Source organism: Chiloscyllium plagiosum, unplaced genomic scaffold (assembly GCF_037043375.1).
Source record: "Chiloscyllium plagiosum isolate Xiang-an unplaced genomic scaffold, Cpla_swu_hap1 HiC_scaffold_47, whole genome shotgun sequence".
Lineage (NCBI taxonomy): Eukaryota > Metazoa > Chordata > Chondrichthyes > Orectolobiformes > Hemiscylliidae > Chiloscyllium > Chiloscyllium plagiosum.
The window spans coordinates 19,202,542-19,222,907 of record NW_028270185.1 but is presented as its reverse complement, the minus strand read 5'-3'; the positions used below and the strand labels follow the sequence as shown (position 1 = coordinate 19,222,907).

General features: G+C 43.0%; 1 protein-coding gene across 1 annotated transcript in view; it reads right to left on the bottom strand.

The window, feature by feature from the left end:
* Positions 1–20,366, bottom strand: part of LOC122542712 (elongation factor 1-gamma-like) — a 50,265-nt gene that overhangs the window by 6,865 nt on the left and 23,034 nt on the right. The window contains exons 4-6 of the mRNA XM_087984114.1: positions 12,632–12,774; positions 6,898–7,041; positions 1,648–1,777 (exon numbers count right to left, since the gene is read on the bottom strand). Of these exons, the coding sequence (XP_087840240.1) occupies positions 1,648–1,777; positions 6,898–7,041; positions 12,632–12,774 (417 nt within the window). The remainder of the gene's footprint in view (positions 1–1,647; positions 1,778–6,897; positions 7,042–12,631; positions 12,775–20,366) is intronic.

Genomic DNA, 20,366 nt, shown 5'->3' with positions numbered 1-20,366 from the left:
CAATTATTTCAACAAAAAAAAAAAAGGATGGGAACTTGAATGAAATAAACTTGCAAAGGATAGGATAGATCCGCAGATTGGGACCAACAGAACTGCTCCACAAATAAAAGTGGTATCATCAGTAGACTAAATGGACCACTTCAGTGCTATGAATATTTCTAAAAAGATGCTGTTCCCTTAAGAAGGTCCACCTGCTGTGGCAAATTTGAAAATGGAGTGGACAGCAAATAGGGTCAGCAGAATCCATTGTTCTCTGTGGCACAGAGTAAAACTCTCAAGACATCAGGTAAGCAGACCCCTCTGAAACACATACTCTGGGACTAAAGTCTTTTTTTAAAAAAAAAGGATAGAGATCAGACTGTTTGGCACATCCAAGCAGACTTGAGAATTGCATTCACTCCCCCAATCCCACCCCCTGCCCCTCAGTATCCCAAAACCCACATCCCAAACATTCCACTACTTCTTGGAACACCTGCCATATATTTTCTGGACCCAAAAGCAATGGGTAACATCAGTTTAAAAAAAAAAAAAGGGAAAAAAAAGTTTATTCACCCAAGTGTTGTACCGTCAGGTTCCAAATTACTGGACTCTGCAGCAAATCTGGTCATCTTTGTTTCAATGTTCTTCTAGATGACAAAGGGAACTGAGGAGAGGGAATTATACAGATGCTACAGGGATATTAAAAGTAAATGGTGGTTGGGAAGGGTTTCCTCTAGGAATACTAACTAACCCAAATGGTGCATTAAGTCTTACCTCAAGAGAGGAGTCAAGTATGGCCAGACCAAAACATGAATATGCCAGAAAGCAGAATAGAAATATTGAGGGAAGTAAATGACATACGAGGTACAAATTGACCAATGAACAGCATGGAAAAAAAAAAGAAAAATGATTCAAGAAATTTAGGAGTTCTAAATGCATATCTCAAACAAACTGCTAAAAAAGGGGACCAAACGGTAATCAACATATGAGAAAGATGAGTAGAATACAGGGAAAATTTGGAAGGGTTTCTTAAATTCATAACACGTCGGAAAAAAAGTGACAAAGGGGTAGAGGCAGCCAGCCTATTCATGTTAGCTGTTTATGTAGAGTACCCACTAGGCCAGCACACCAAACTCAAAACGGTTTACTGAATATATTCAAGCAAAACAAACATTGCGGGTCCAGTGATCCTTCCTCAGAACTCCAGTTCTGAGCCAGACCCAAAAACACTAACTCTGATTTCTCTTCGCAGATGCTGCCAGACCTGCTGAGCTTTTCCTGTTTGTGTTTCTGATTTACAGCATCTGCAGTTTGTTGGTTTATAGTCAAGCAAAGCTTTAAGTTTTCAAATCTGTCTGGATGTACCATATAGTCTGATCTCTATCCTTTTAGAGTGGAGTGCCATTTCATAGGGGTCTGGATACCTGAAAATTTACTGATAAGAATAGTTAGTTCCATTAAAAGCAGACTGCATATGAAAGCTAATGGTCTTACATCTTTCAAGATTTTATCCAAGTCAGTCATTCTGAACAAATAGAATGGCTTGGGGGGGGGGGGGGGGGGGGGGAGAGGAGGAGAAAGAGGGGATTGGAGAGGTATTTATCCATTTCTTGGTTCTCCTGCTCATTACAACCAGCACTATGTTGGAAGCAGATGTTGCTACTTTACCTGAGCACTGGGCAGCTGGCTCACAGAACACCACCTCTCCCAGTACTTTCCGGAATGGAGGCTCATTAACACAGGCAAAAAACCAACAGTTTACATCAGTGTAGTTCTCCCGCAGGGAAGGGTCCAAAACCTAGAGAGAAAAATGTTGTTACTCACCAACCTTGGCAAAGACATTAGTTAAGCTGCAAATATCCAGGTTTATTGTCCTTAAATTTGTATAGTTAACCACAGGCAATTACTAAATTCTACATCCAGTTTAACACCCAATCACCAAGCAATTCCATCTGGGAATTGAGAAAGTGGACATGCGGTGAATGCAGCATTTGAGAAATATTTTAAAGCTATGTTTTGCTTTAAGTAAAAATCAGGCAAATTAACATCTATTTTGCAAGACCCACTACTCTTTGTGAAGGCTAAATTACAGCTCCACATATTGGTCACCTTTGTTTTAATATACTGATGTTAGACTAATACTAATCCTTTCCTTCCAGATAAAGGGAAACTAGGGGAGGAAGTTATGCAGATGCTATAGAGATACAGAAGGGAGAGAAAAAAAAAAACATACATTTCAAGGTGTATCATTAATAGCCAACTCTGTGCATCAAGTCTTAACTCTTGGAAGGCACAGATATGGCCAGGTTAGAAAAAAAAAAGTCAAAGAATGGAAATATTTACAATCTAAAAGCACAGGAAGTGGAGTGCAAACAGACCAAATGAGGATTATGAAAAAAATGGGAATGATTCAAGAAATGTCTTCTGAATGCATTCCATTGAAACAAACTGCTAAAAGAGGACCGAATAGTAGTTGATTCTGCAGCTTAAATTGTATACAGCCACATTGTTTTGATGCCCTGTGGTCAAATAGCCTATCAAACTTCAACTTGGAATCCAAACATTTGCAATTTGGGGATCTCCGTTGCAAAGTGCAGGAGAACAAGAATCCTGGTCAAAGCTTCACAAACAACAAATCCATCCAAGACCAACCTCTCAAAACATCGCCCTTAGGTTTTATGTTGCAGTAGGTAGCACCCCTGTCTGAGCCAGAAGTTCAGACTTGCAGTTCCACTCCAGCATGTGAGGGTCACAGAAGGTGCTCAGGCTTCTTGCTGTTTGTCATATATACCTTCTCTTTTATTATACTAGTCCAATAAAACTCCCAATCAAGATTTACAAAACCACTCATCTCAAAACCAGGCAGCTTTCATTCTTCTATTCGGATTTTCCTGTGTATTTTCTTCTTAGGAAATGCTTGTGTCACAGGTTCTGATCAAAAAGGTACTTTTAAGAGCACTATTTTCAGGCTGTTAAAATGATGAGTTTGTCAGTTCTCCTCTCTCAACTGTTCAATTTCCCCCAGTCTTATACAGTCCGATGCTTTGGGAGGGTATCATTGAAATGGAGTATATTGGCTTTTAAGATTGTCAAACTGGATTGGAGTTTGGTATTTTTTGGGGTAGAATTTAAACAGATTGCCTGGAAACAAAAACAAATTCAAAATTCAGCCAATGAGCTAATCGAGTTATTCGACAAAGTGTTGCATTGTTGCCTTATTGAGAACACTGCTGTGTCCGATATTTCGGCTAAGTTTAACTCAAAGTACACCCACATCTTCATAACACAAGATCCCCTGCCATTTCCTCCCCTGCATCACTCAACAGCCTGGAATAAATTTCATCCAACCCTGGGGACTTAGCTCCTACCAAAAATCACTCCTTCTCCTCAGAATATTCTAAGTCCTCCAAGTATAACCACAATCTTCCCAGATTTCTAAACTCATTGCTCCTCGAGTGAATTCTGACAATTTTAGAACGTTGCTCACATCCTCTGGCTTATTACCACTGTAGTCCTCAGTGGTCTGCCCTCTATTCTCCCCACTTACCTTTAAGCCATAAGCATTCAAAATTGCAGTACTGATCGACAGCTAGGAACTCTCTGCAAGCAATTTCCCAGCATATTACGGCTCCTTCACTGTATACCACAGAATTTAAAGAAAACAAAAACAAAAAGTACACACCACTTCTCCACAACAAGATTATAGGACTTCACACAAACCTGGGAGGAAACAATTCTGACAAAGTGAGGTAAATCAAATACATAAATATTTAAAACTCTAGAGCCGGCTTGAAAAGAAAAGCTTACAGTGGAGCTCAACACCAATAAATATTCAACTTGTCAAACCAGTGGAGAAAGATAATAGTTTCAGACTGTAATACTGCGCAGTGTTTTGACAAGTGATAAACTCTGGAGTAGCTAAATGTGCATTCAGCTATTTAATACTGGGATAGTCTAGAGTTCCCTTTCTGGTTAAAAGGAGGAACTAAAAGGTTATGTATAGGACATCTTCCGTAGGAAAGACTGGATGGAATGTTGCTTTAAAAATCAACTTGGCATCTGAAACAGCTAAAAATCAAAATCTGGATTTAAAAAGTAGTAAAAATTGACATCTACACTTCAAATCGATTCCATTTGAATTCAATACAAAAAAGAATTTAGGCATAACTTTGGTGCACCAGCATAGAATCCAAATAGAGAAGACCTATTTGTACCCATGAGTTTCTGTATAAGTTAGAAACTAGGGAGCTTTGCACTTAGGCAGGTGGGAAATTCAAAATTTGCATTCCTAGAATGTGACAAAGGAAATCTTCAATAGGTCTAAAAGAGGAATCAATGCATCGGAGTCAGTTTTCCTAATATCCCAAAGCACTTTGAGGATTTGATCAAAATCAAGATTAGTTCTAGAGGTGCCAAAGATACTTCTGCATGGCACAACTTGTGGAATAGGCAAGATCTGGCATCAAAAAGAGGAATTGGAATATCAAAAAAGATACACTGGGAGCAAATCAGACACTCCTAATTATTCTAAGATTGGGCTAGGAAATGCAAGGTCAACTGATCTTTGATAGTCACCCACAAATGTCATGAATACAGTCAATTGCTCAACAGTAGAGACACTAGGGTGGGGAGTCCACTGTACTACATCAAGGGGAAAAGTGTGAGAAGTGAAGATTCCTGCATAGTCAGCACATAGAAAATGGACTGGAAAGTGATTGAATGAAGAGGAGTTATTAAATGACAGTATTCAAGGATAGGACAGCACAACACTCCTAAAGCCACTTCTCACACCCTCAGTAAAATCAGACACCAGGATTTGAGAGTTAAAGTTAGGATAGTTGGGAAAGTGTCAGCCATGATTTACAATCAAGGTAGAGTTGGACAGCAAACAAACATTGCTATGGCATCTCCAAACAATTACCTTCCAACATTACAACTTGGCTCCAGTCTATAGTACAGCTCTGAAAAAGTTACCCCACTGTCCACTTCTGCCACCATTTGAGCTGGAATATTTTGGTTATTAAAAATGTAGTCAGGTCTGACATCCAACAACCATCTTGCACTTAGGAAGAGAACCTAGAAGCACTTTCTAGCTACTATTGCCAAAAAAAAGTGTTGTTTCCACCACTTGTAGGTAAATCATCTCAATACAGCAAAACCGATAACTCATTGTCAAATCAGCAGTTTCCTTTTTCAGAGGCATTTGAGTCGTCACAAATGGTGCTGAACATTGACAAACATCCCTATTTCTGACCTTAATGACAAGAGAAGATTTTGATGAAGTTGAAGATAATTGGGCTTAGGACACTACCCTTATGAACTCAGGGTTGACCTGGAGCATAGATAACTGACCTCCATCAACCACAACCATCTTCCTGTTCAGATATGACTAACCACCAGAGAATGTCCCCAATGCCCATGATGCCAGTCTTGCTAGGGCACCTTGCTGCCACACTTGGTCAAAAGCACCCTCGATATCAAGGACTGTCAGACAGTCACCTCACCTCTGAAATTGAGCTCTTTCATCCACATTTGACTCAAGGGTGAAGTTAGGTCAGGAGCTGGAGAACCCAAACCAGGAATCACTGAGGAAGCTATTGCTGAACAAGTTCTGGAGCACAAATCCACAGTAGATTAGATTTTTAAGATTAGATTAGATTACAGTGTGGAAACAGGCCCTTCGGCCCAACAAGTCCACACCGACCCACCGAAGCGAAACCCACCCATACCCCTACATTTACCCCTTACCTAACACTACGGGCAATTTAGTATGGCCAATTAACCTAACCTGCACATCTTTGGACTGTGGGAGGAAACCGGAGCACCCGGAGGAAACCCACGCAGACAGGGAGAGAACGTGCAAACTCCACACAGTCAGTCGCCTGAGTCGGGAATTGAACCCGGGTCTCTGGCGCTGCGAGGCAGCAGTGCTAACCACTGTGCCACCGTGCCGCCCACTAAGTAATCTAATCTAGTACTATTGCCGAAATATTGTCCAAGCCCATAGTCATTGCTATCCAGTGTCTTCAACTGTTTCTTGGTCTGTGAATTGAATTGACTGAAGACTGGTATCTATAATGCTGGAGACCACTGGAGGCAGCCTAGATGGATCATCCTCTTGGATGTGGCGATTGTTTCAACTTCATCTTTGGCACTGATGTGCTGGGCTCTTCCCTCATGGAGGACAGGGATATTGGTGGAGCCTTCTCCTCCAGTGGGCTGTTTAATTGTCCACCGCCATTCACGACTTGATGCGGCAGGACTAGAGTTTAGATCTGATCTGTTGGTTACGGAATCATTTGGCTCTGTCTGTCTATCGCTTGCTGCTTATGCTGTTTGGCAGGCAAGTAGTCTGGTTTGGTAGCTTCAACTGACTGATATTTTTAGGTATGCTTGGCACTGTTCCTGGCATGCCCTCCTGCACTCTCCATTGAACAAGGTTGTTGATCTCTTGGCTTAAATGGTAGTAGTTGAACAGGAGATATGGCAAGCTATGAGGTTACAATTCTGGTGGGGTTCAATTCTGTTGCTGGTGATGGCCCACATTGCCTCATGGATGCCCAATCTTTAACTGCTACATCTGCTTGCAGTCTGCAATGTCACAGTGCTAAATGGGAGAAAGTGGTTGCAAGGTAACATATACAATAAGGGAGAGGTTCAAACAAAGGAAGTTTAGAGAAATCCTATTTTCAGTTTAGTTAACTCAAAGTATCCCAAAATGACTAGAGAACATAAATTAGGTAAACTGAATTAACAAATGCAACATTAAGCAACTTAGACGCAATTCCCCCATTAACATAGTGGAACATATGGAAGATGCCCTGGAGGGTCTCCTATATACTTCAATGAATGCAATTATAAAACAGTTGGCAGGAGGGAATCTAAGATCATGTTAGTAGATAACAAACCATTCCTTACTTGTTTATAAAGTCCCAGCATTGCACACACCAATGTGATATCAGCTAGCGTGATGTGCTCACCAACCAGATACGTCCGGTTATGGAGGTGATCATTCAGCAAAAGCAATGCCTTCTTTATGTCTGCTTTAGCATGCTCGACAACCTGCAGAATAAGATTACATGTTGATACATTACTCAGCCTTCCACGTACGGGACACAACCTCTGTTTCTGAATTGCAGAGGTTAATGGTAGACTGCAAAAGTCCAATGATCAACTGAGAAAATGTTGAGACAATGTAATTTTATGCAGAGGAGTTTGACAAAAGTTAAACATTTTAACAGGAAGAGCAAAAGGAAGCAAGAAAATAAGGAAATAATTCTAATGTGGGTGAGAGACTAGGAACCAAGATAGTAACTATGTGCTCATGCATTATTGAAGGCAGCAAGGCAGTTTAAAAAAGGTTATAAAAGAGGCAAAGTATAAAAGCAAGGAAGCCATGAAGAATATTTAAGTCTCTGGTGTGACCAATCCCGGGCAGCGAAAACAGAACCAACAATTCTCTCATAACATTTCAGTATAGGCCTGCCAAGACCAGCTCAACAAAATCAAAACAGTGTGCTTATGCCAAAATTGCACTGTCAACATATTGAGGAGAAAAGTGGCTCTTAGGATAAAAACCTATATCAGTTTTGAGGATGTCATTAAAATTAAAAAAAGGGGACAGGTACTAACTGAGAAGTAGTGCCAAGTTTGAATTTCAAACAAACATTTGTATGAAAACACTTAAAATGTGAAGTTGCTTGAAGGAATAAGTTTGAAAGATTGGTGAAAAAAGTTAATTTATTTTATTGAAATGCTGGTAGTTTTTTTTAAGAAATAGGCAGTTGAAAGTTCACTGTGGATTTGGGAGAATTTTACAAAAAGGCTTCCTGTAAATCACAGGAGAGCAGATAGCTGCTTGCTTTATGGCTAATTTTGAATTGCCACTGGTTCAGAAAAAAAAGGTGACAATGCACTATGTTGTCACATTTCTATAACATTACTGTTTGAGAGACTCTGTAGCCCTGAACACAACTGTGTGAGGATGATGTATAGGCTTCATGCCCATCACAAAAGTGTCTGATGATTGCCTCAATACTGGAATGTTGATCTGAAAGGGGATATTGATATTAGTACAATGCTGGAAAAGCACGGCAGGTCAGGCAGAATAGACGAAGCTCACCTGGTTCACAAATGATTTTTGGAAAAAGAAATGTGTTGTCCTTGCCCAATGTGGCTGACATGTGAACACAAGCACACACTTCAGCCCATCTTACAACTATCTATACTAGTCCTACTTTCCCAAGCTCGGTCCACACCTGTCAATGAGGTGTCACTTCAAGATGTTCATCCAAGTACTTTTATTAAAAAGGTTGCTAGGCTGACTGTCTCAACTACCCACCCAGGCAGTACATTCCAGACCCTAACACACCCTGGAGGGGAACATTTTCCCCTCTCAAAGCCCCTAACCTTTCTACTTATTAAAATTATTGCCTTGTTAGCAATCTTTTGACTAATGGTGTCAGCTGTTTTCTATTCACTTTATCCATGCCTTTGATACCTTATAAACCTTTATCAGGTTCCCCCCGCCCCCACCTTCACTGCTCTAAAAGAAAACAGAGCATATTTAGCTTCTCCGCGCAGCTGAAGTGCTCCATCGCAGGAAACATCCTGGTGAATCTCCTCTACACTGGAGGGGGTGCAATCACATTTTTCCTACAGTGCAGCAACCAGAATTACACACAGTATTCCAACTGTAGCCGAGCCAAAGTTCTGCACAGCTCCAACAAGACCTCCCTAGTCTTATAGTTTATACCATGACTGAAAATGTTCCACATGCCTTAACTACCTTACTAAATGGCCTGCCACCTTCAGGTATTTGTGGACAAGTACCCCAAGATTCCTCGGTTCCTGAGCTTCCTCCTATCTGACATTCATTGACCTGGTTCCTTCTTCCAAAGTGCATCACTTTATAAAGATTAAATTCCATTTGTCAGTGACCTGCTCAACTGACCAGTCAGTCTATATCTTCCTGTAACTTAACACCTTTCTCCACACAATCAAACCACCCAGCGAATCTTGGGGTCATCTGCAGACTTATCCCCCACCCTGTATCCCAGTTAGTATAATTTATGAATATCAAATAAAAAAAAGAGACCTAGCACTAATCTGTAGTACACCTCCTGTTCATGATTCTGTTCCAATGTGCACATCGCTGACAGATACAGATTGACTATTAAGATGATTCAATATTTGGTTCTGTCCTACATGGTGCACAAGTGGGAACTGTCCCACAGGAATTAAAAGGGTGTGTGGGAGAGGGACGATAACCAGCTTTCAGCAACATTTGAAACAAAAAAAAAATTGGTCAATTTATTTATTAATCATTCCCATTGTGGCACAGCCAGAAGTACTCCCATATTTATAATTGAGAGTATGGCTCAAGTCCCATATAGCTGAATGGGAAATGATGGCAAATTTCACTTCCATAAAAGGGGATATGGAGACAGAGTGCAGTCTAACTGAGAGGGATACCAATTTTAAGAACCTGCCTGCTCAAGAGAATGCAAATGACTTCAGGCACTATTTCAAACATCAGTTAAGGAAGAAATCCCTGCTGGCCTGGCCAATATTATCCCTCAAATTAACATTAAAAAAAAGAAAAAAGTCTGTTCATCAAACCCTAAAATACAGAAGCAGAATTGGACCAGCCTATTGAATCTGCTTTGCCATTTGATCATGGCTGCTGCATTTCTCAGCCCATTCTCCTGATAACCTTTGATCCCCCTTATCAAGGGCAAGTTTGTCTTAAATACACTCAAGGACTTGGCCTCCACAGCCCTCTGCAGCAATGAGTTCCACAGATTAACCACCCTCTGGCTGAAGAAATTCCTCATCTCAGTTCTAAAAGGGTCATCCCTTCAGAGGCTTGGGTCATTGTCTCTCCTACTACTGGAAACATCTTCTTCCACATCTGCTGTGCCCACGCTTCTTGGTATTCTGTAAACTTTAAATCAGATCATCCCTCATCCTTCTAAGCTCCAAATACAGACCGACAAACCTCAACCATCGTTCATGACACCCCTTTCATTCATAGGTTCATTCTTGTAAACTTCATCTGGAACCCCTCCAACACCAGTACATTCCTTTCTTAAAGAGAGGGCCCAAAACTGCTTGCAATATTCCAAATGCAGTCTGACCAGAGCCTTATACAGCTTCAGTGCACCTCTGCTCTTGATTGCTAGTTCTCTTGAAATGAATATTACATTTGCCTTCTGAACTGCCAACTGAATGTTCACAATAACTTTAACAGAATCCTTTCGTGCTTCAGATTTCCAAAGCCTTTCCCCATTTTAAAAATTGTCTGTACCTTGATTCTTCCCTCATGCACAGCCTAATCACAGCCCACATCATATTCTGCTATTTCTTTGCTCACTTTCCTAGCCTGCCCAAATCCGCCTACAGCCTTCCTGTCCCTCCACCTTAGCATCTGCAAACTTAGCATCAATGCCCTTATGTTCTTCATCCAGATCATTAATGTGTGATGTGAATAGTTATGGTCCTAACACCGACCCCTGTGGAAATCCATTAGTCACTAACTGCCATTCTAAAAAGTACCTCTTTATCCCCACACTGCCTTCTTCCATCGCACTGCCATTGATCCAAGACAGGTTAATCGAATGGGCAAAAGCTTGGAAAAACAAAAAGATAATGTGAAAAAAAGGTGAGCTTTGGTTGGACAAACTGAAAAATATAAACTGGAGAGAAGCTGCAAAATACCAGCAGCTGGGGGACTTTATATACAGAAGTCAACATGCAGGTACAGTAAATAAAAATGGAAAGCAAACAAACAGAATGCTAGCCTTAATTACAAAGAGACTGCAGTATTAGAGTAGGCAAGTCATGCCACAGCTGTTCAGGAGCTGGGTGAACCCCATCCAGAGTACTATTTGGTCTTAAGGAAGGATAAACCTGCATTGGAACTGTGCGGTGAAATTCCATGTGATTGACTACTACAACGAGGAGCTTGAAGTTTAAAGAGAATGAGAGGTGATCTTATTGAAAGACCAAATTCAGAGGTTGCTTGGTGGAGTAAGTGCAGAGGGAAAAAGAAAAATCTAGAATGGTTTCAAAATAATAGTATTTTGAGAGTCTATAGTCTGAAATTCTCTTCCTCCAGGGAGCAGTGAACATTAGGTCATTGAATACATTCAAGGCCAAGTTAGAGAGATTTTTGATCTACAAAAAGTCTTATGGGACAAGTAGGAAAGTGGAGTGAGGGCAAAATAAGGTCAGCCACAATCTCTCAAAATGAGAAGACAAGATGGATGGGCTGAATGGTCTATTCCTACTCTAAAAAAGATATAAATCTACATTAGCGATTACAAAACCAGTTTTCAAATAATGAAATACACAGTCAGGAAAGTACTAAGTCAAGTCTGCTTTCTTAAAAAGAAGCAAAGCTTTCAGTGGTCAAAGGAAAGGAGTCAGTCAGTTTCATGACAAGTTTAACGTGAAAGAATTACATTTCCTGTTGCAGTGCAAGAGTCGTCGTTTAAACAACTGTTTGAAGCTCACTGAAGGTCAGAGCTGTCCCTTGAACATTAATTTAGTGGACAGTTTCACATTCCCACAGACAGCAGGAAGGGTGGGCTGCCACTTAGGAGTCAGCATTTCAAAAGGCAATTCTTAGCAGGTGTGAATCCCAGAAGTATTCTGCACCCAGAGTCATGTGTGTTTATTTGTTGGGGGGGGGTGGGGGGGGGGGGGGTGGTAGTGGTGTGCAGGAAGAAAGAACTGACAAGCAAAAAAAGTGTGTTATTCTGGGAGCTCAACTAATCAGTGCAAAACACAGCCCCAAAATATATTCAAAATAAGAGAAACATGAAGTACAGCAGGCCCATTCAGTATAGATGCATGATTTGATATTTCAGGTATATGAAGGTATGCAGCAGATTAAAACTAAGACTCTCTTGGAAAGCTTGAGCTCAGCCATCCACCCTCGGCTGAGAACTGGTAGAAAGTCGGTACAAATTGCTTTCAAAACATCCAAAATTCTTCTGGAGTCCCAACAATGCCAGTTTCCTAGGTTACACACATTGGGTTAAAGAGAAGGAAACTAAAGGGTCCTTCTCGAATTGCTGAAATCTGTTGTTAATATTGACCCACAATACCATTAGGGACAAAATGCTAGATTTCTGACCCAGAAACACCAGAGGAAGGGTGATATATTTCCAAGTCACAATGATGAGTTTCTTAGAGAGGAACTCCACCATGTACCTGCTGCCCTTGTCCTTCAAAAAGGTAGATGCAGTCATGGGTTTGGAAGGACCCCTGGTGAGTCATTGCAGTGCTTCCTGCAGATTGCAAGTGAACACAATGAATAATGGGCTAACCAAGTGAGCTGATTTGTTCTACATGGTGTCGAACTTCTTGAGTGTTGTTGGAGGCTGTACTCATCCAGACAAGTGAAGAGCAGTCCATCACACTCCTGACTGATGACTTATAAATGATGGGATAGGCTTTGGGTAAAAGGCAAATTACTTGCTACAGAGTTCCTAACCTCACGAATGAGGTCAACATTTGGTATTCAAAAATCTGCAGGCCTGGAAACCACGAGAATAGGTGATGTTTGTTTACTAAACTGCAAGCAGGTGAATCTGATCAAATCAGAACAGATATTTAAAGCCTTTTTACCAATTAGGAAATTTACCTGCTTGTTTAATTTCCTGGTACCTGAAGTTGGAAAAAGCCAAGTTGCAGTTGGAGGGATGAGTTCACTTTCAGCAAAGTTAATCCATTGCTGAATGAGGGCAGCTTCTTGAATGGAGGTACCTCGCAGCATACTACTGCTAACTGTAAAACAAAAAAAGAAAAGAAAAGATCAGGTATAAACAAACAAACATTTCTCCAAACAGTTTGGAATCAAAACTTAGACTATCACACCAAAAATAGCTCATACAAACCAAAACGACTTGCATGTGAAGCCTGAATGTAGTAAACCACCTGAGAAACATTTTGAAATAACTGGACAAGACACTACATCATTCAAGAGGGTGGTAGAAAAGCAAGGACACAGTACTTTTAAAAGGATGGGACTATGGGGGTTGAGGGGAAGACAGCAGACAGAACATTTCAGGGAAAATAAAAAGGAGCCACTTCCTGGAGATTAACCTTTAGGCTCAGCTACTAAATGTTGGAGTAAAAGTTAGAAATCGGATTTTCACAGTAAAGATGATAAATTCAACCCATGTTCGTATGGCTTCCGAAAAAAAAAAAGAGAGAGATACCCAGCTAGTCCCACTCTCCAGCCTTCAGATGTACAGCATGGAAACAGACCCTTCAGTCCAACTTATCCATACCAACCAGATATCCCAACCTAATCTAGTCCCACTCACCAGCACCCAGCCCATATTCCTCCGAATCCTTCCTATTCATATACCTATCCAAAATGCCTTTTAAATGCTGTAATTGTACTAATCTCCATCACTTCCTCTGGCAGTCCATTCCACACACATACCACCCTCTGCGTGAAAATGTTGCCCCTTAGGTCGCGTTTATATCTTTCCCCTCTCACCCTAAACCTATGCCCTCTAGTTCTGTACTCTCCCACCCCAGGGAAAAGACCTTGTCTATTCACCCTATCCATGCCCCTCATGATTTTATAAACCTCTATATTAGGTCACCCCTCTGCATCTGACGCTCCTGGGAAAACAGCCCCAGCCTATTCAGCCTCTCCATATAGCTCAAATCCTCCAACCCTAACAGCTTCCTTACAAATCTTTTCTGAACCCTTTCAAGTTTCACAACATCCTTCCGATAGGATGGAGACCAAAACTGCTTACAATATTCCAAAAGTGGCCAAACCAACATTCTGTTCGGCTGCAACATGACCTACCAACTCCTGTACTCTGACCAATAAAGGAAAGCATACCAAATGCTTTCTTCACTATCCAACTACCTGTGACTCCACTTTCAAAGGAGCTATGAACCTGCACTCCAAGGTCTCGGTGTTCAGCAACCAAGGCAGCATGGTGGCTCAGTGGTTAGCACTGCTGCCTCACAGCACCAGGGTCCCAGGTTCAATTCCACCCTCAAGTGACTGTGTGGAGTTTGCACATTCCTCTCTCCCACACCCCCCCGCCCCCCCCCAGTGTCTGCGTGGGTTTCCTCCAGGTGCTCCAGTTTCCTCCCACAACCTAAAGATGTGCAGGTCAGGTGAAGTGGCCATGCTAAATTGCCCAGTGCTAGGTTTATTAGTCAGAGGGAAATGGGTCTGGGTGGGTTACTGTTCAGAGGGTCGGTGTGGAGTGGTTGGGCTGGAGGGCCTGTTTCCACACTGGAGGGAAAAAAATTTAATTAAGTGTATAAGTCCTGCTAAGATTTGCTTTTCCAAAATGCAGCACCTCGCATTTATCCAAATTAAACTCCATCTGCCATATCTCAGGCCATTGGCCCATCTGATTAAGATCCTGTTGTAACCGGAGGTAACCTTCTTCACTGTCCACTACATCTCCAATTTTGGTGTCATCTGCAAACTTACTAACTATATGTTCATATGCAAATCACCTACATTAAAATCACAAAAAGTAATGGACCCAGCACCAATCCTTGTGCACTCCACTGGTCACAGGCCTCCAAAATCTGAACAACAACCCTCCACCACCACATCCTCTTCTTTCTAGCCAGTTCTGTATCCAAATGACTAACTCTCCCTATATTCCATGAGATCTAACCAATCTCCCATGGGGAACCTTGTCAAATGCCTTACTGAAGTCCATTTAGATCATGTCCACCACTCTGCCCTCAATCCTCTCCATTACTTCTTCAAAAAACTAATTGGAGACATAATTTCCCATGCACAAAGCCATGTTGATTATCCCTAATCAGTCCCTGCCTTTCCAAACACCTGTAAATCCTATCCCTCAGGACTCCCTCCAACAACTTGCCCACCACTGACGTCAGGCTCGACTCGTCTATAGTTCCCTGGCTTGTCCTTATCACCTTTCTTAAATAATAGTACCACGTTAGCCAACCTCCAGTCTTTTGGCAACTCACCGGTGACCATTGATGATACAAAACTCTCAAGGGGTCCAGCAATCACTTCCTTAGCTTCGCAGGGTTCTAGGGGACATTTTTCAATATGTGAGACTGAACAGCTGGTGTATGTAGAAGGATTCACAGTTTTGGATCATTGGAATCTCTTCTCAGGTAGAAGTGACCTGTACAAGGATGGACTGCACTTGAATTGGAAGAGGACTAATATACTGGTAGGGAGAGCTGCTCAGAAGGATTTAAACTAGTAAGGTGAGGGAGTGGGACCTATGGAGATAGTGAGGAAGGAGATCAATAGGAGACTGCTAGAGTAGAGAAAAGTAGCAAGTCAAATGGTCAGCACAGAAACAGAGGAGAAAGTGAGGACTGCAGATGCTGGAGATCAGGGCTGAAAATGTGTTGCTGGAACAGCGCAGGTCAGGCAGCATCCAGGGAACAGGAGAATCGACGTTACGGGCATAAGCCCTTCTTCAGGATTCCTGAAGGGCTTATGCCCGAAACATCGATTCTCCTGTTCCCTGGATGCTGCCTGACCTGCTGCGCTGTTCCAGCAACACATTTTCAGCACAGAAACAGACAAAAAGGAGAGAACAAGGTAGGATTGATAAATTAAAACTACATTTATTTCAAAGCAAGAGGCCTAACAGGGAAGGCAGAATGCCCAGAGTGCATCTTCACTTTTGAATATATATCTATCTCTTTTGAAACCTTCAAATGGAATTCACCAAGGAAAGAAGTTTCTCCTCATCGGACTCCTTGCTGAGGATCTTGAAATGGTGACCCCTAGTTATAGGCATACCAACTAGTTGAAGCAGAATAACTTTGACTGGGTGTAGAAGGATATTCATAATTTGAACACCTCAATAAAAGGTCACCTCTTAAATCTTCATTGCTCCGAAGGACAGCAAGTCGAATTTCACTCATCTTTCCTTGGAGTAAAAATCCCTTATTCCTGCTATCAGTCTAGTAAATTCATACGCCAGGTGTCTGTCCATTTGGCCAACTTGTCAATGTCCTTTTGAAGTCACTCAGTGTCATCTGCATGTTTCACTGTTTTCCCTAGCCTAGTATCTTCTGCAAGTTTATATATTTTATCTTCCATCTTCAAAATTGTTTAGTGGGAAAACCAATGAATATTAAAAATCTGTGGCAAGGTGTTTTCAATATTGTCTGCTCTTAAATTGCACTAGTTTGTCAGAGCATGTTGTTATGTGCAAAGTTGACATTACATTTCAAGTGACTGCATTTTTAAAAAAAAAAAAAGGTACTGTGGTATTCAGAAACCCAAAGGGAAACAGTCCTTTCCAAAAAAAAGGGAAAAAAACTCAGGTGAAATGCTACTCTTAAGCCAAAATGCTGAATACAAAAAAGGGAAAGCTCTACTACGACCAACTCTGCTGCAAAACAAGGATGGATTTGTCTGTCAAGGTCACAGCAAAATCAAGGCTACACAGTTGAGGCAGGTTAGTTTGTATACTTCCATTACAGATGCATGGCTGGTGTTAAACAAGCATCTTTTCTTCAGGAGCAATCACAAGGGAAGCCTCAGACTGGAGGGAGAACCTAATTTGTGAACAAGAATCCAATTCAGGCAACCAAGTAATTCATGCCAAGTGTTTAGGAAGTGGAGATTTTGTAGGTAAGAGTCTGCGAGATTTACTATCTGTTCGCGACAAAGGAGAACAAAAACCGATCACAGTAAACAACTAATGGAACAAAATAGCAATGGATTCTTTGTCCATTAAAACAGTGGGAATTCCCTCACATTCCTGCAGTTCAAAAAGCTCTGGATATAAAAACCTTTTTGATCCAAATTTTGCACCTCATGTTATTTAAGGTAGCAGGTCTTTAACCTCTATTTCGGAGGAGCTTAGAGCACAACTCAGCTGCAGAACATCTGTTGAAATTCTGCCAGAAGACTGGAAGTAGATGCCAACAACTGTAAGTAGCTAATATACAGCTCCAAACTCAAATAGTTTTGCCAGTCTCACAACATAGCCCAGAGGACAGCAACTAACCCTCTGCATTGGAAATAGAGTGCTGTTTGGTAAGGGGTCTGGCCAGTGTTTTTTTTTGAGGGTGGGTGGTAATACATTCGGATCAAGAGTTTAACGTATGTAAAAACAGAACCGACTCAGAGCACAAGACTTCCTCCCAAATTCTAGCTAGATCCTCACCTGAAAGGAAATGAATTTCTGAAGACAAAGTGCTTTTTTTACTTTAAAAGTGAAATTCACTCATGAAAAAGACTCGGATTTCTGCAGCGTGTATCGGCCACAGGACACTTCACAGCTTTCGTTACAACAGAAAGCTGCCAATTTGTACACAGCAAGCTCCTGAGCCCAAACACAATTATTTGATCACTGTTGAAGTACAAAAAAAATTCTTATTCAAAAGAGGTAATTTCTGGGCTCCTGCTCAAAAGAATGACGTGATCTTTCACATCAAAAAGGAGGTGGGGGCTTGCTGAAAACATTGCATCTGAGAATGGCACTTCAGACCCTCAGATGTACGGAGGGTGTCAGCTTTCTCCTTTATATGGAGCTCCTGAAATAGGGCAACTTCTCAACTCGGGCAAAAAAAAAGTGACCCTGTGACTGACAGTTAACATACTGGAACAAGGAGAATTAGAGAACGCTTGCACTACCAGCATTAATATACAAAATATGAACTCATTATTTGTGGGTAGGGATGGTTACTGAGTCAACTTAATTGTTCTCTTCTCTTCCCACCAGACAAGCAGCACGTTCACACTAGCCACTGGGAGGTCTCCCTCCCTCACCCCCTGGCAGATTGGTTCCTGAACACTCCTCCCAACACATACAGCACTTGTATTATAAACAGGATGTCCTAATCACACACAAGCTTCCTTTGCAAAGACTCGCCGTCTGCAGCTCCACCCTGGCAGGAATCACGTAAAACTACAACTGATGGAACTACACCCGCTAGGCTGCATGCCTTTCACATCACCAGAGTACTTCTCCTGCTCCTGGAGTCAGCTCCTTAAAAAAAAACTTCCCCCAACCCATCCCAAACAAAAACTTCAATCCAGTTCATAAGTGTACATGTTGTTATCCAGGCCCATCCTTCATTACCTTCTTCCACCCTACCCTTGAGCAAACCAGTGCTTTGCTCACAGTTTGGGCAAGTCAATCTACTGGGACTAACAGGAGTCACATTGTCTACAGATCCCTCATGCATTTATACTCAGATGGAAGCACAAAGGGGAGGTTAAGTACCATTGACTAGATATTCTACTGGGTAAAAACAATGACTGCAGATGCTGGAACCAGATTCTGGATCAGTGGTTCTGGAAGAGCACAGCAATTCAGGCAGCATCCGACGAGCAGCAAAATCGACGTTTCGGGCTAAAGCCCTTCCTACTGCCCCCTCGACCATGACCCCACCCCCCATCACCAAACCATCATCTCCCAGACCATATAGAACCTCATCACCTCAGGAGATCTCCCACCCACAGCTTCCAACCTCAGTCCGGGAACCCCGCACTGCCCGGTTCTACCTCCTTCCCAAGATCCAAAAGCCTGACCACCCTGGCCGACCCATTGTCTCAGCATGCTCCTGCCCCACTGAACTCATCTCTACCTACCTCGACACTGTCCTATCCCCCCTACGTTCGAGACACCACCCACGCCCTCCACCTCCTCCAAGACGTCCGTTTCCCCAGTCCCCAATGCCTCATCTTCACCATGGATATCCAATCCCTCCACACCTCCATCCGCCATGACCAGGGCCTCCAAGCCCTCCGTGTTTTCCTCTCCAGACGTCCCCAACAGTACCCTTCCACCGACACGCTCATTCGTTTGGCCGAACTGGTCCTCACCCTTAATTTCTCCTTTGAATCCTCCCACTTCCTCCAGACTAAAGGAGTAGCCATGGGCACACGTATGGGCCCCAGCTACGCCTGTCTCTTTGTTGGCTACATAGAGCAGTCGATCTTCCGTAATTACACCGGCACCACTCCCCACTTCTTCCTCCGCTACATTGATGACTGCATTGGCGCCACCTCATGCTCCCGCGAGGAGGTTGAGCAATTCATCAACTTCACCAACACATTCCACCCTGACCTTAAAATTTACCTGGACCATCTCTGACACCTCCCTCCCCTTCCTGGACCTCTCCATCTCCATTAGTGACGACCGACTTGACACTGACATTTTTTACAAACCCACCGACTCCCACAGCTACCTGGATTACACCTCTTCCCACCCTATCTCTTGCAAAAATGCTATCCCGTATTCCCAATTCCTCCGCCTCTGCCGTATCTGCTCCCAGGAGGGCCAGTTCCACCATAGAACACACCAGATGGCCTCCTTCTTTAGAGACCGCAATTTCCCTTCCCACGTGGTTAAAGATGCCCTCCAACGCATCTCGCCCACATCCTGCACCTCCGCCCTCAGACACCACTCTCCAACCGTAACAAGGACAGAACGCCCCTGGTGCTCACCTTCCACCCTACCAACCTTTGCATAAACCAAATTATCCGCCGACATTTCCACCACCTCCAAAAAGACCCCACCACTAGGGATATATTTCCCTCCCCACCCCTTTCCGCCTTCCGCAAAGACCGTTCCCTCCGTGACTACCTGGTCGGGTCCACACCCCCCTACGACCCACCCTCCCATCCTGGCACTTTCCCCTGCCACCGCAGGAACTGCAAAACCTGTGCTCACACCTCCTCCCTCACCTCTATCCAAGGCCCTAAAGGAGCCTTCCACATCCATCAAAGTTTTACCTGCACATCCACTAATATCATTTATTGTATCCGTTGCTCCCGATGTGGTCTCCTCTACATTGGGGAGACTGGGCGCCTCCTAGCAGAGTGCTTTAGGGAACATCTCCAAGACACCCGCACCAATCAACCACACCGCCCCGTGGCCCAACATTTCAACTCCCCTCCCACTCTGCCGAGGACATGGAGGTCCTGGGCCTCCTTCACCGCTGCTCCCTCACCACCAGACGCCTGGAGGAAGAACGCCTCATCTTCTGCCTCGGAACACTTCAACCCCAGGGCATCAATGTGGACTTCAACAGCTTCCTCATTTCCCCTTCCCCCACCTCATCCTAGTTTCAAACTTCCAGCCCGCACGGTCCCCTTGACCTGTCCGGACTTGTCCGACCTGCCTTGCTCCTTTTCCACCTATCCACTCTACCCTCTCCTCCCTGACCTATCACCATCTCCTGCCCCACTCACCTACTGTACTCTTATGCTACTTTCTCCCCATCCCCACACTCCTCTAGCTTATCTCTCCACGCTTCAGGCTCTCTGCCTTTATTCCTGATGAAGGGCTTTTGCCCGAAACGTCGATTTTGCTGCTCGTCGGATGCTGCCTGAATTGCTGTGCTCTTCCAGCACCACTGATCCAGAATAGATA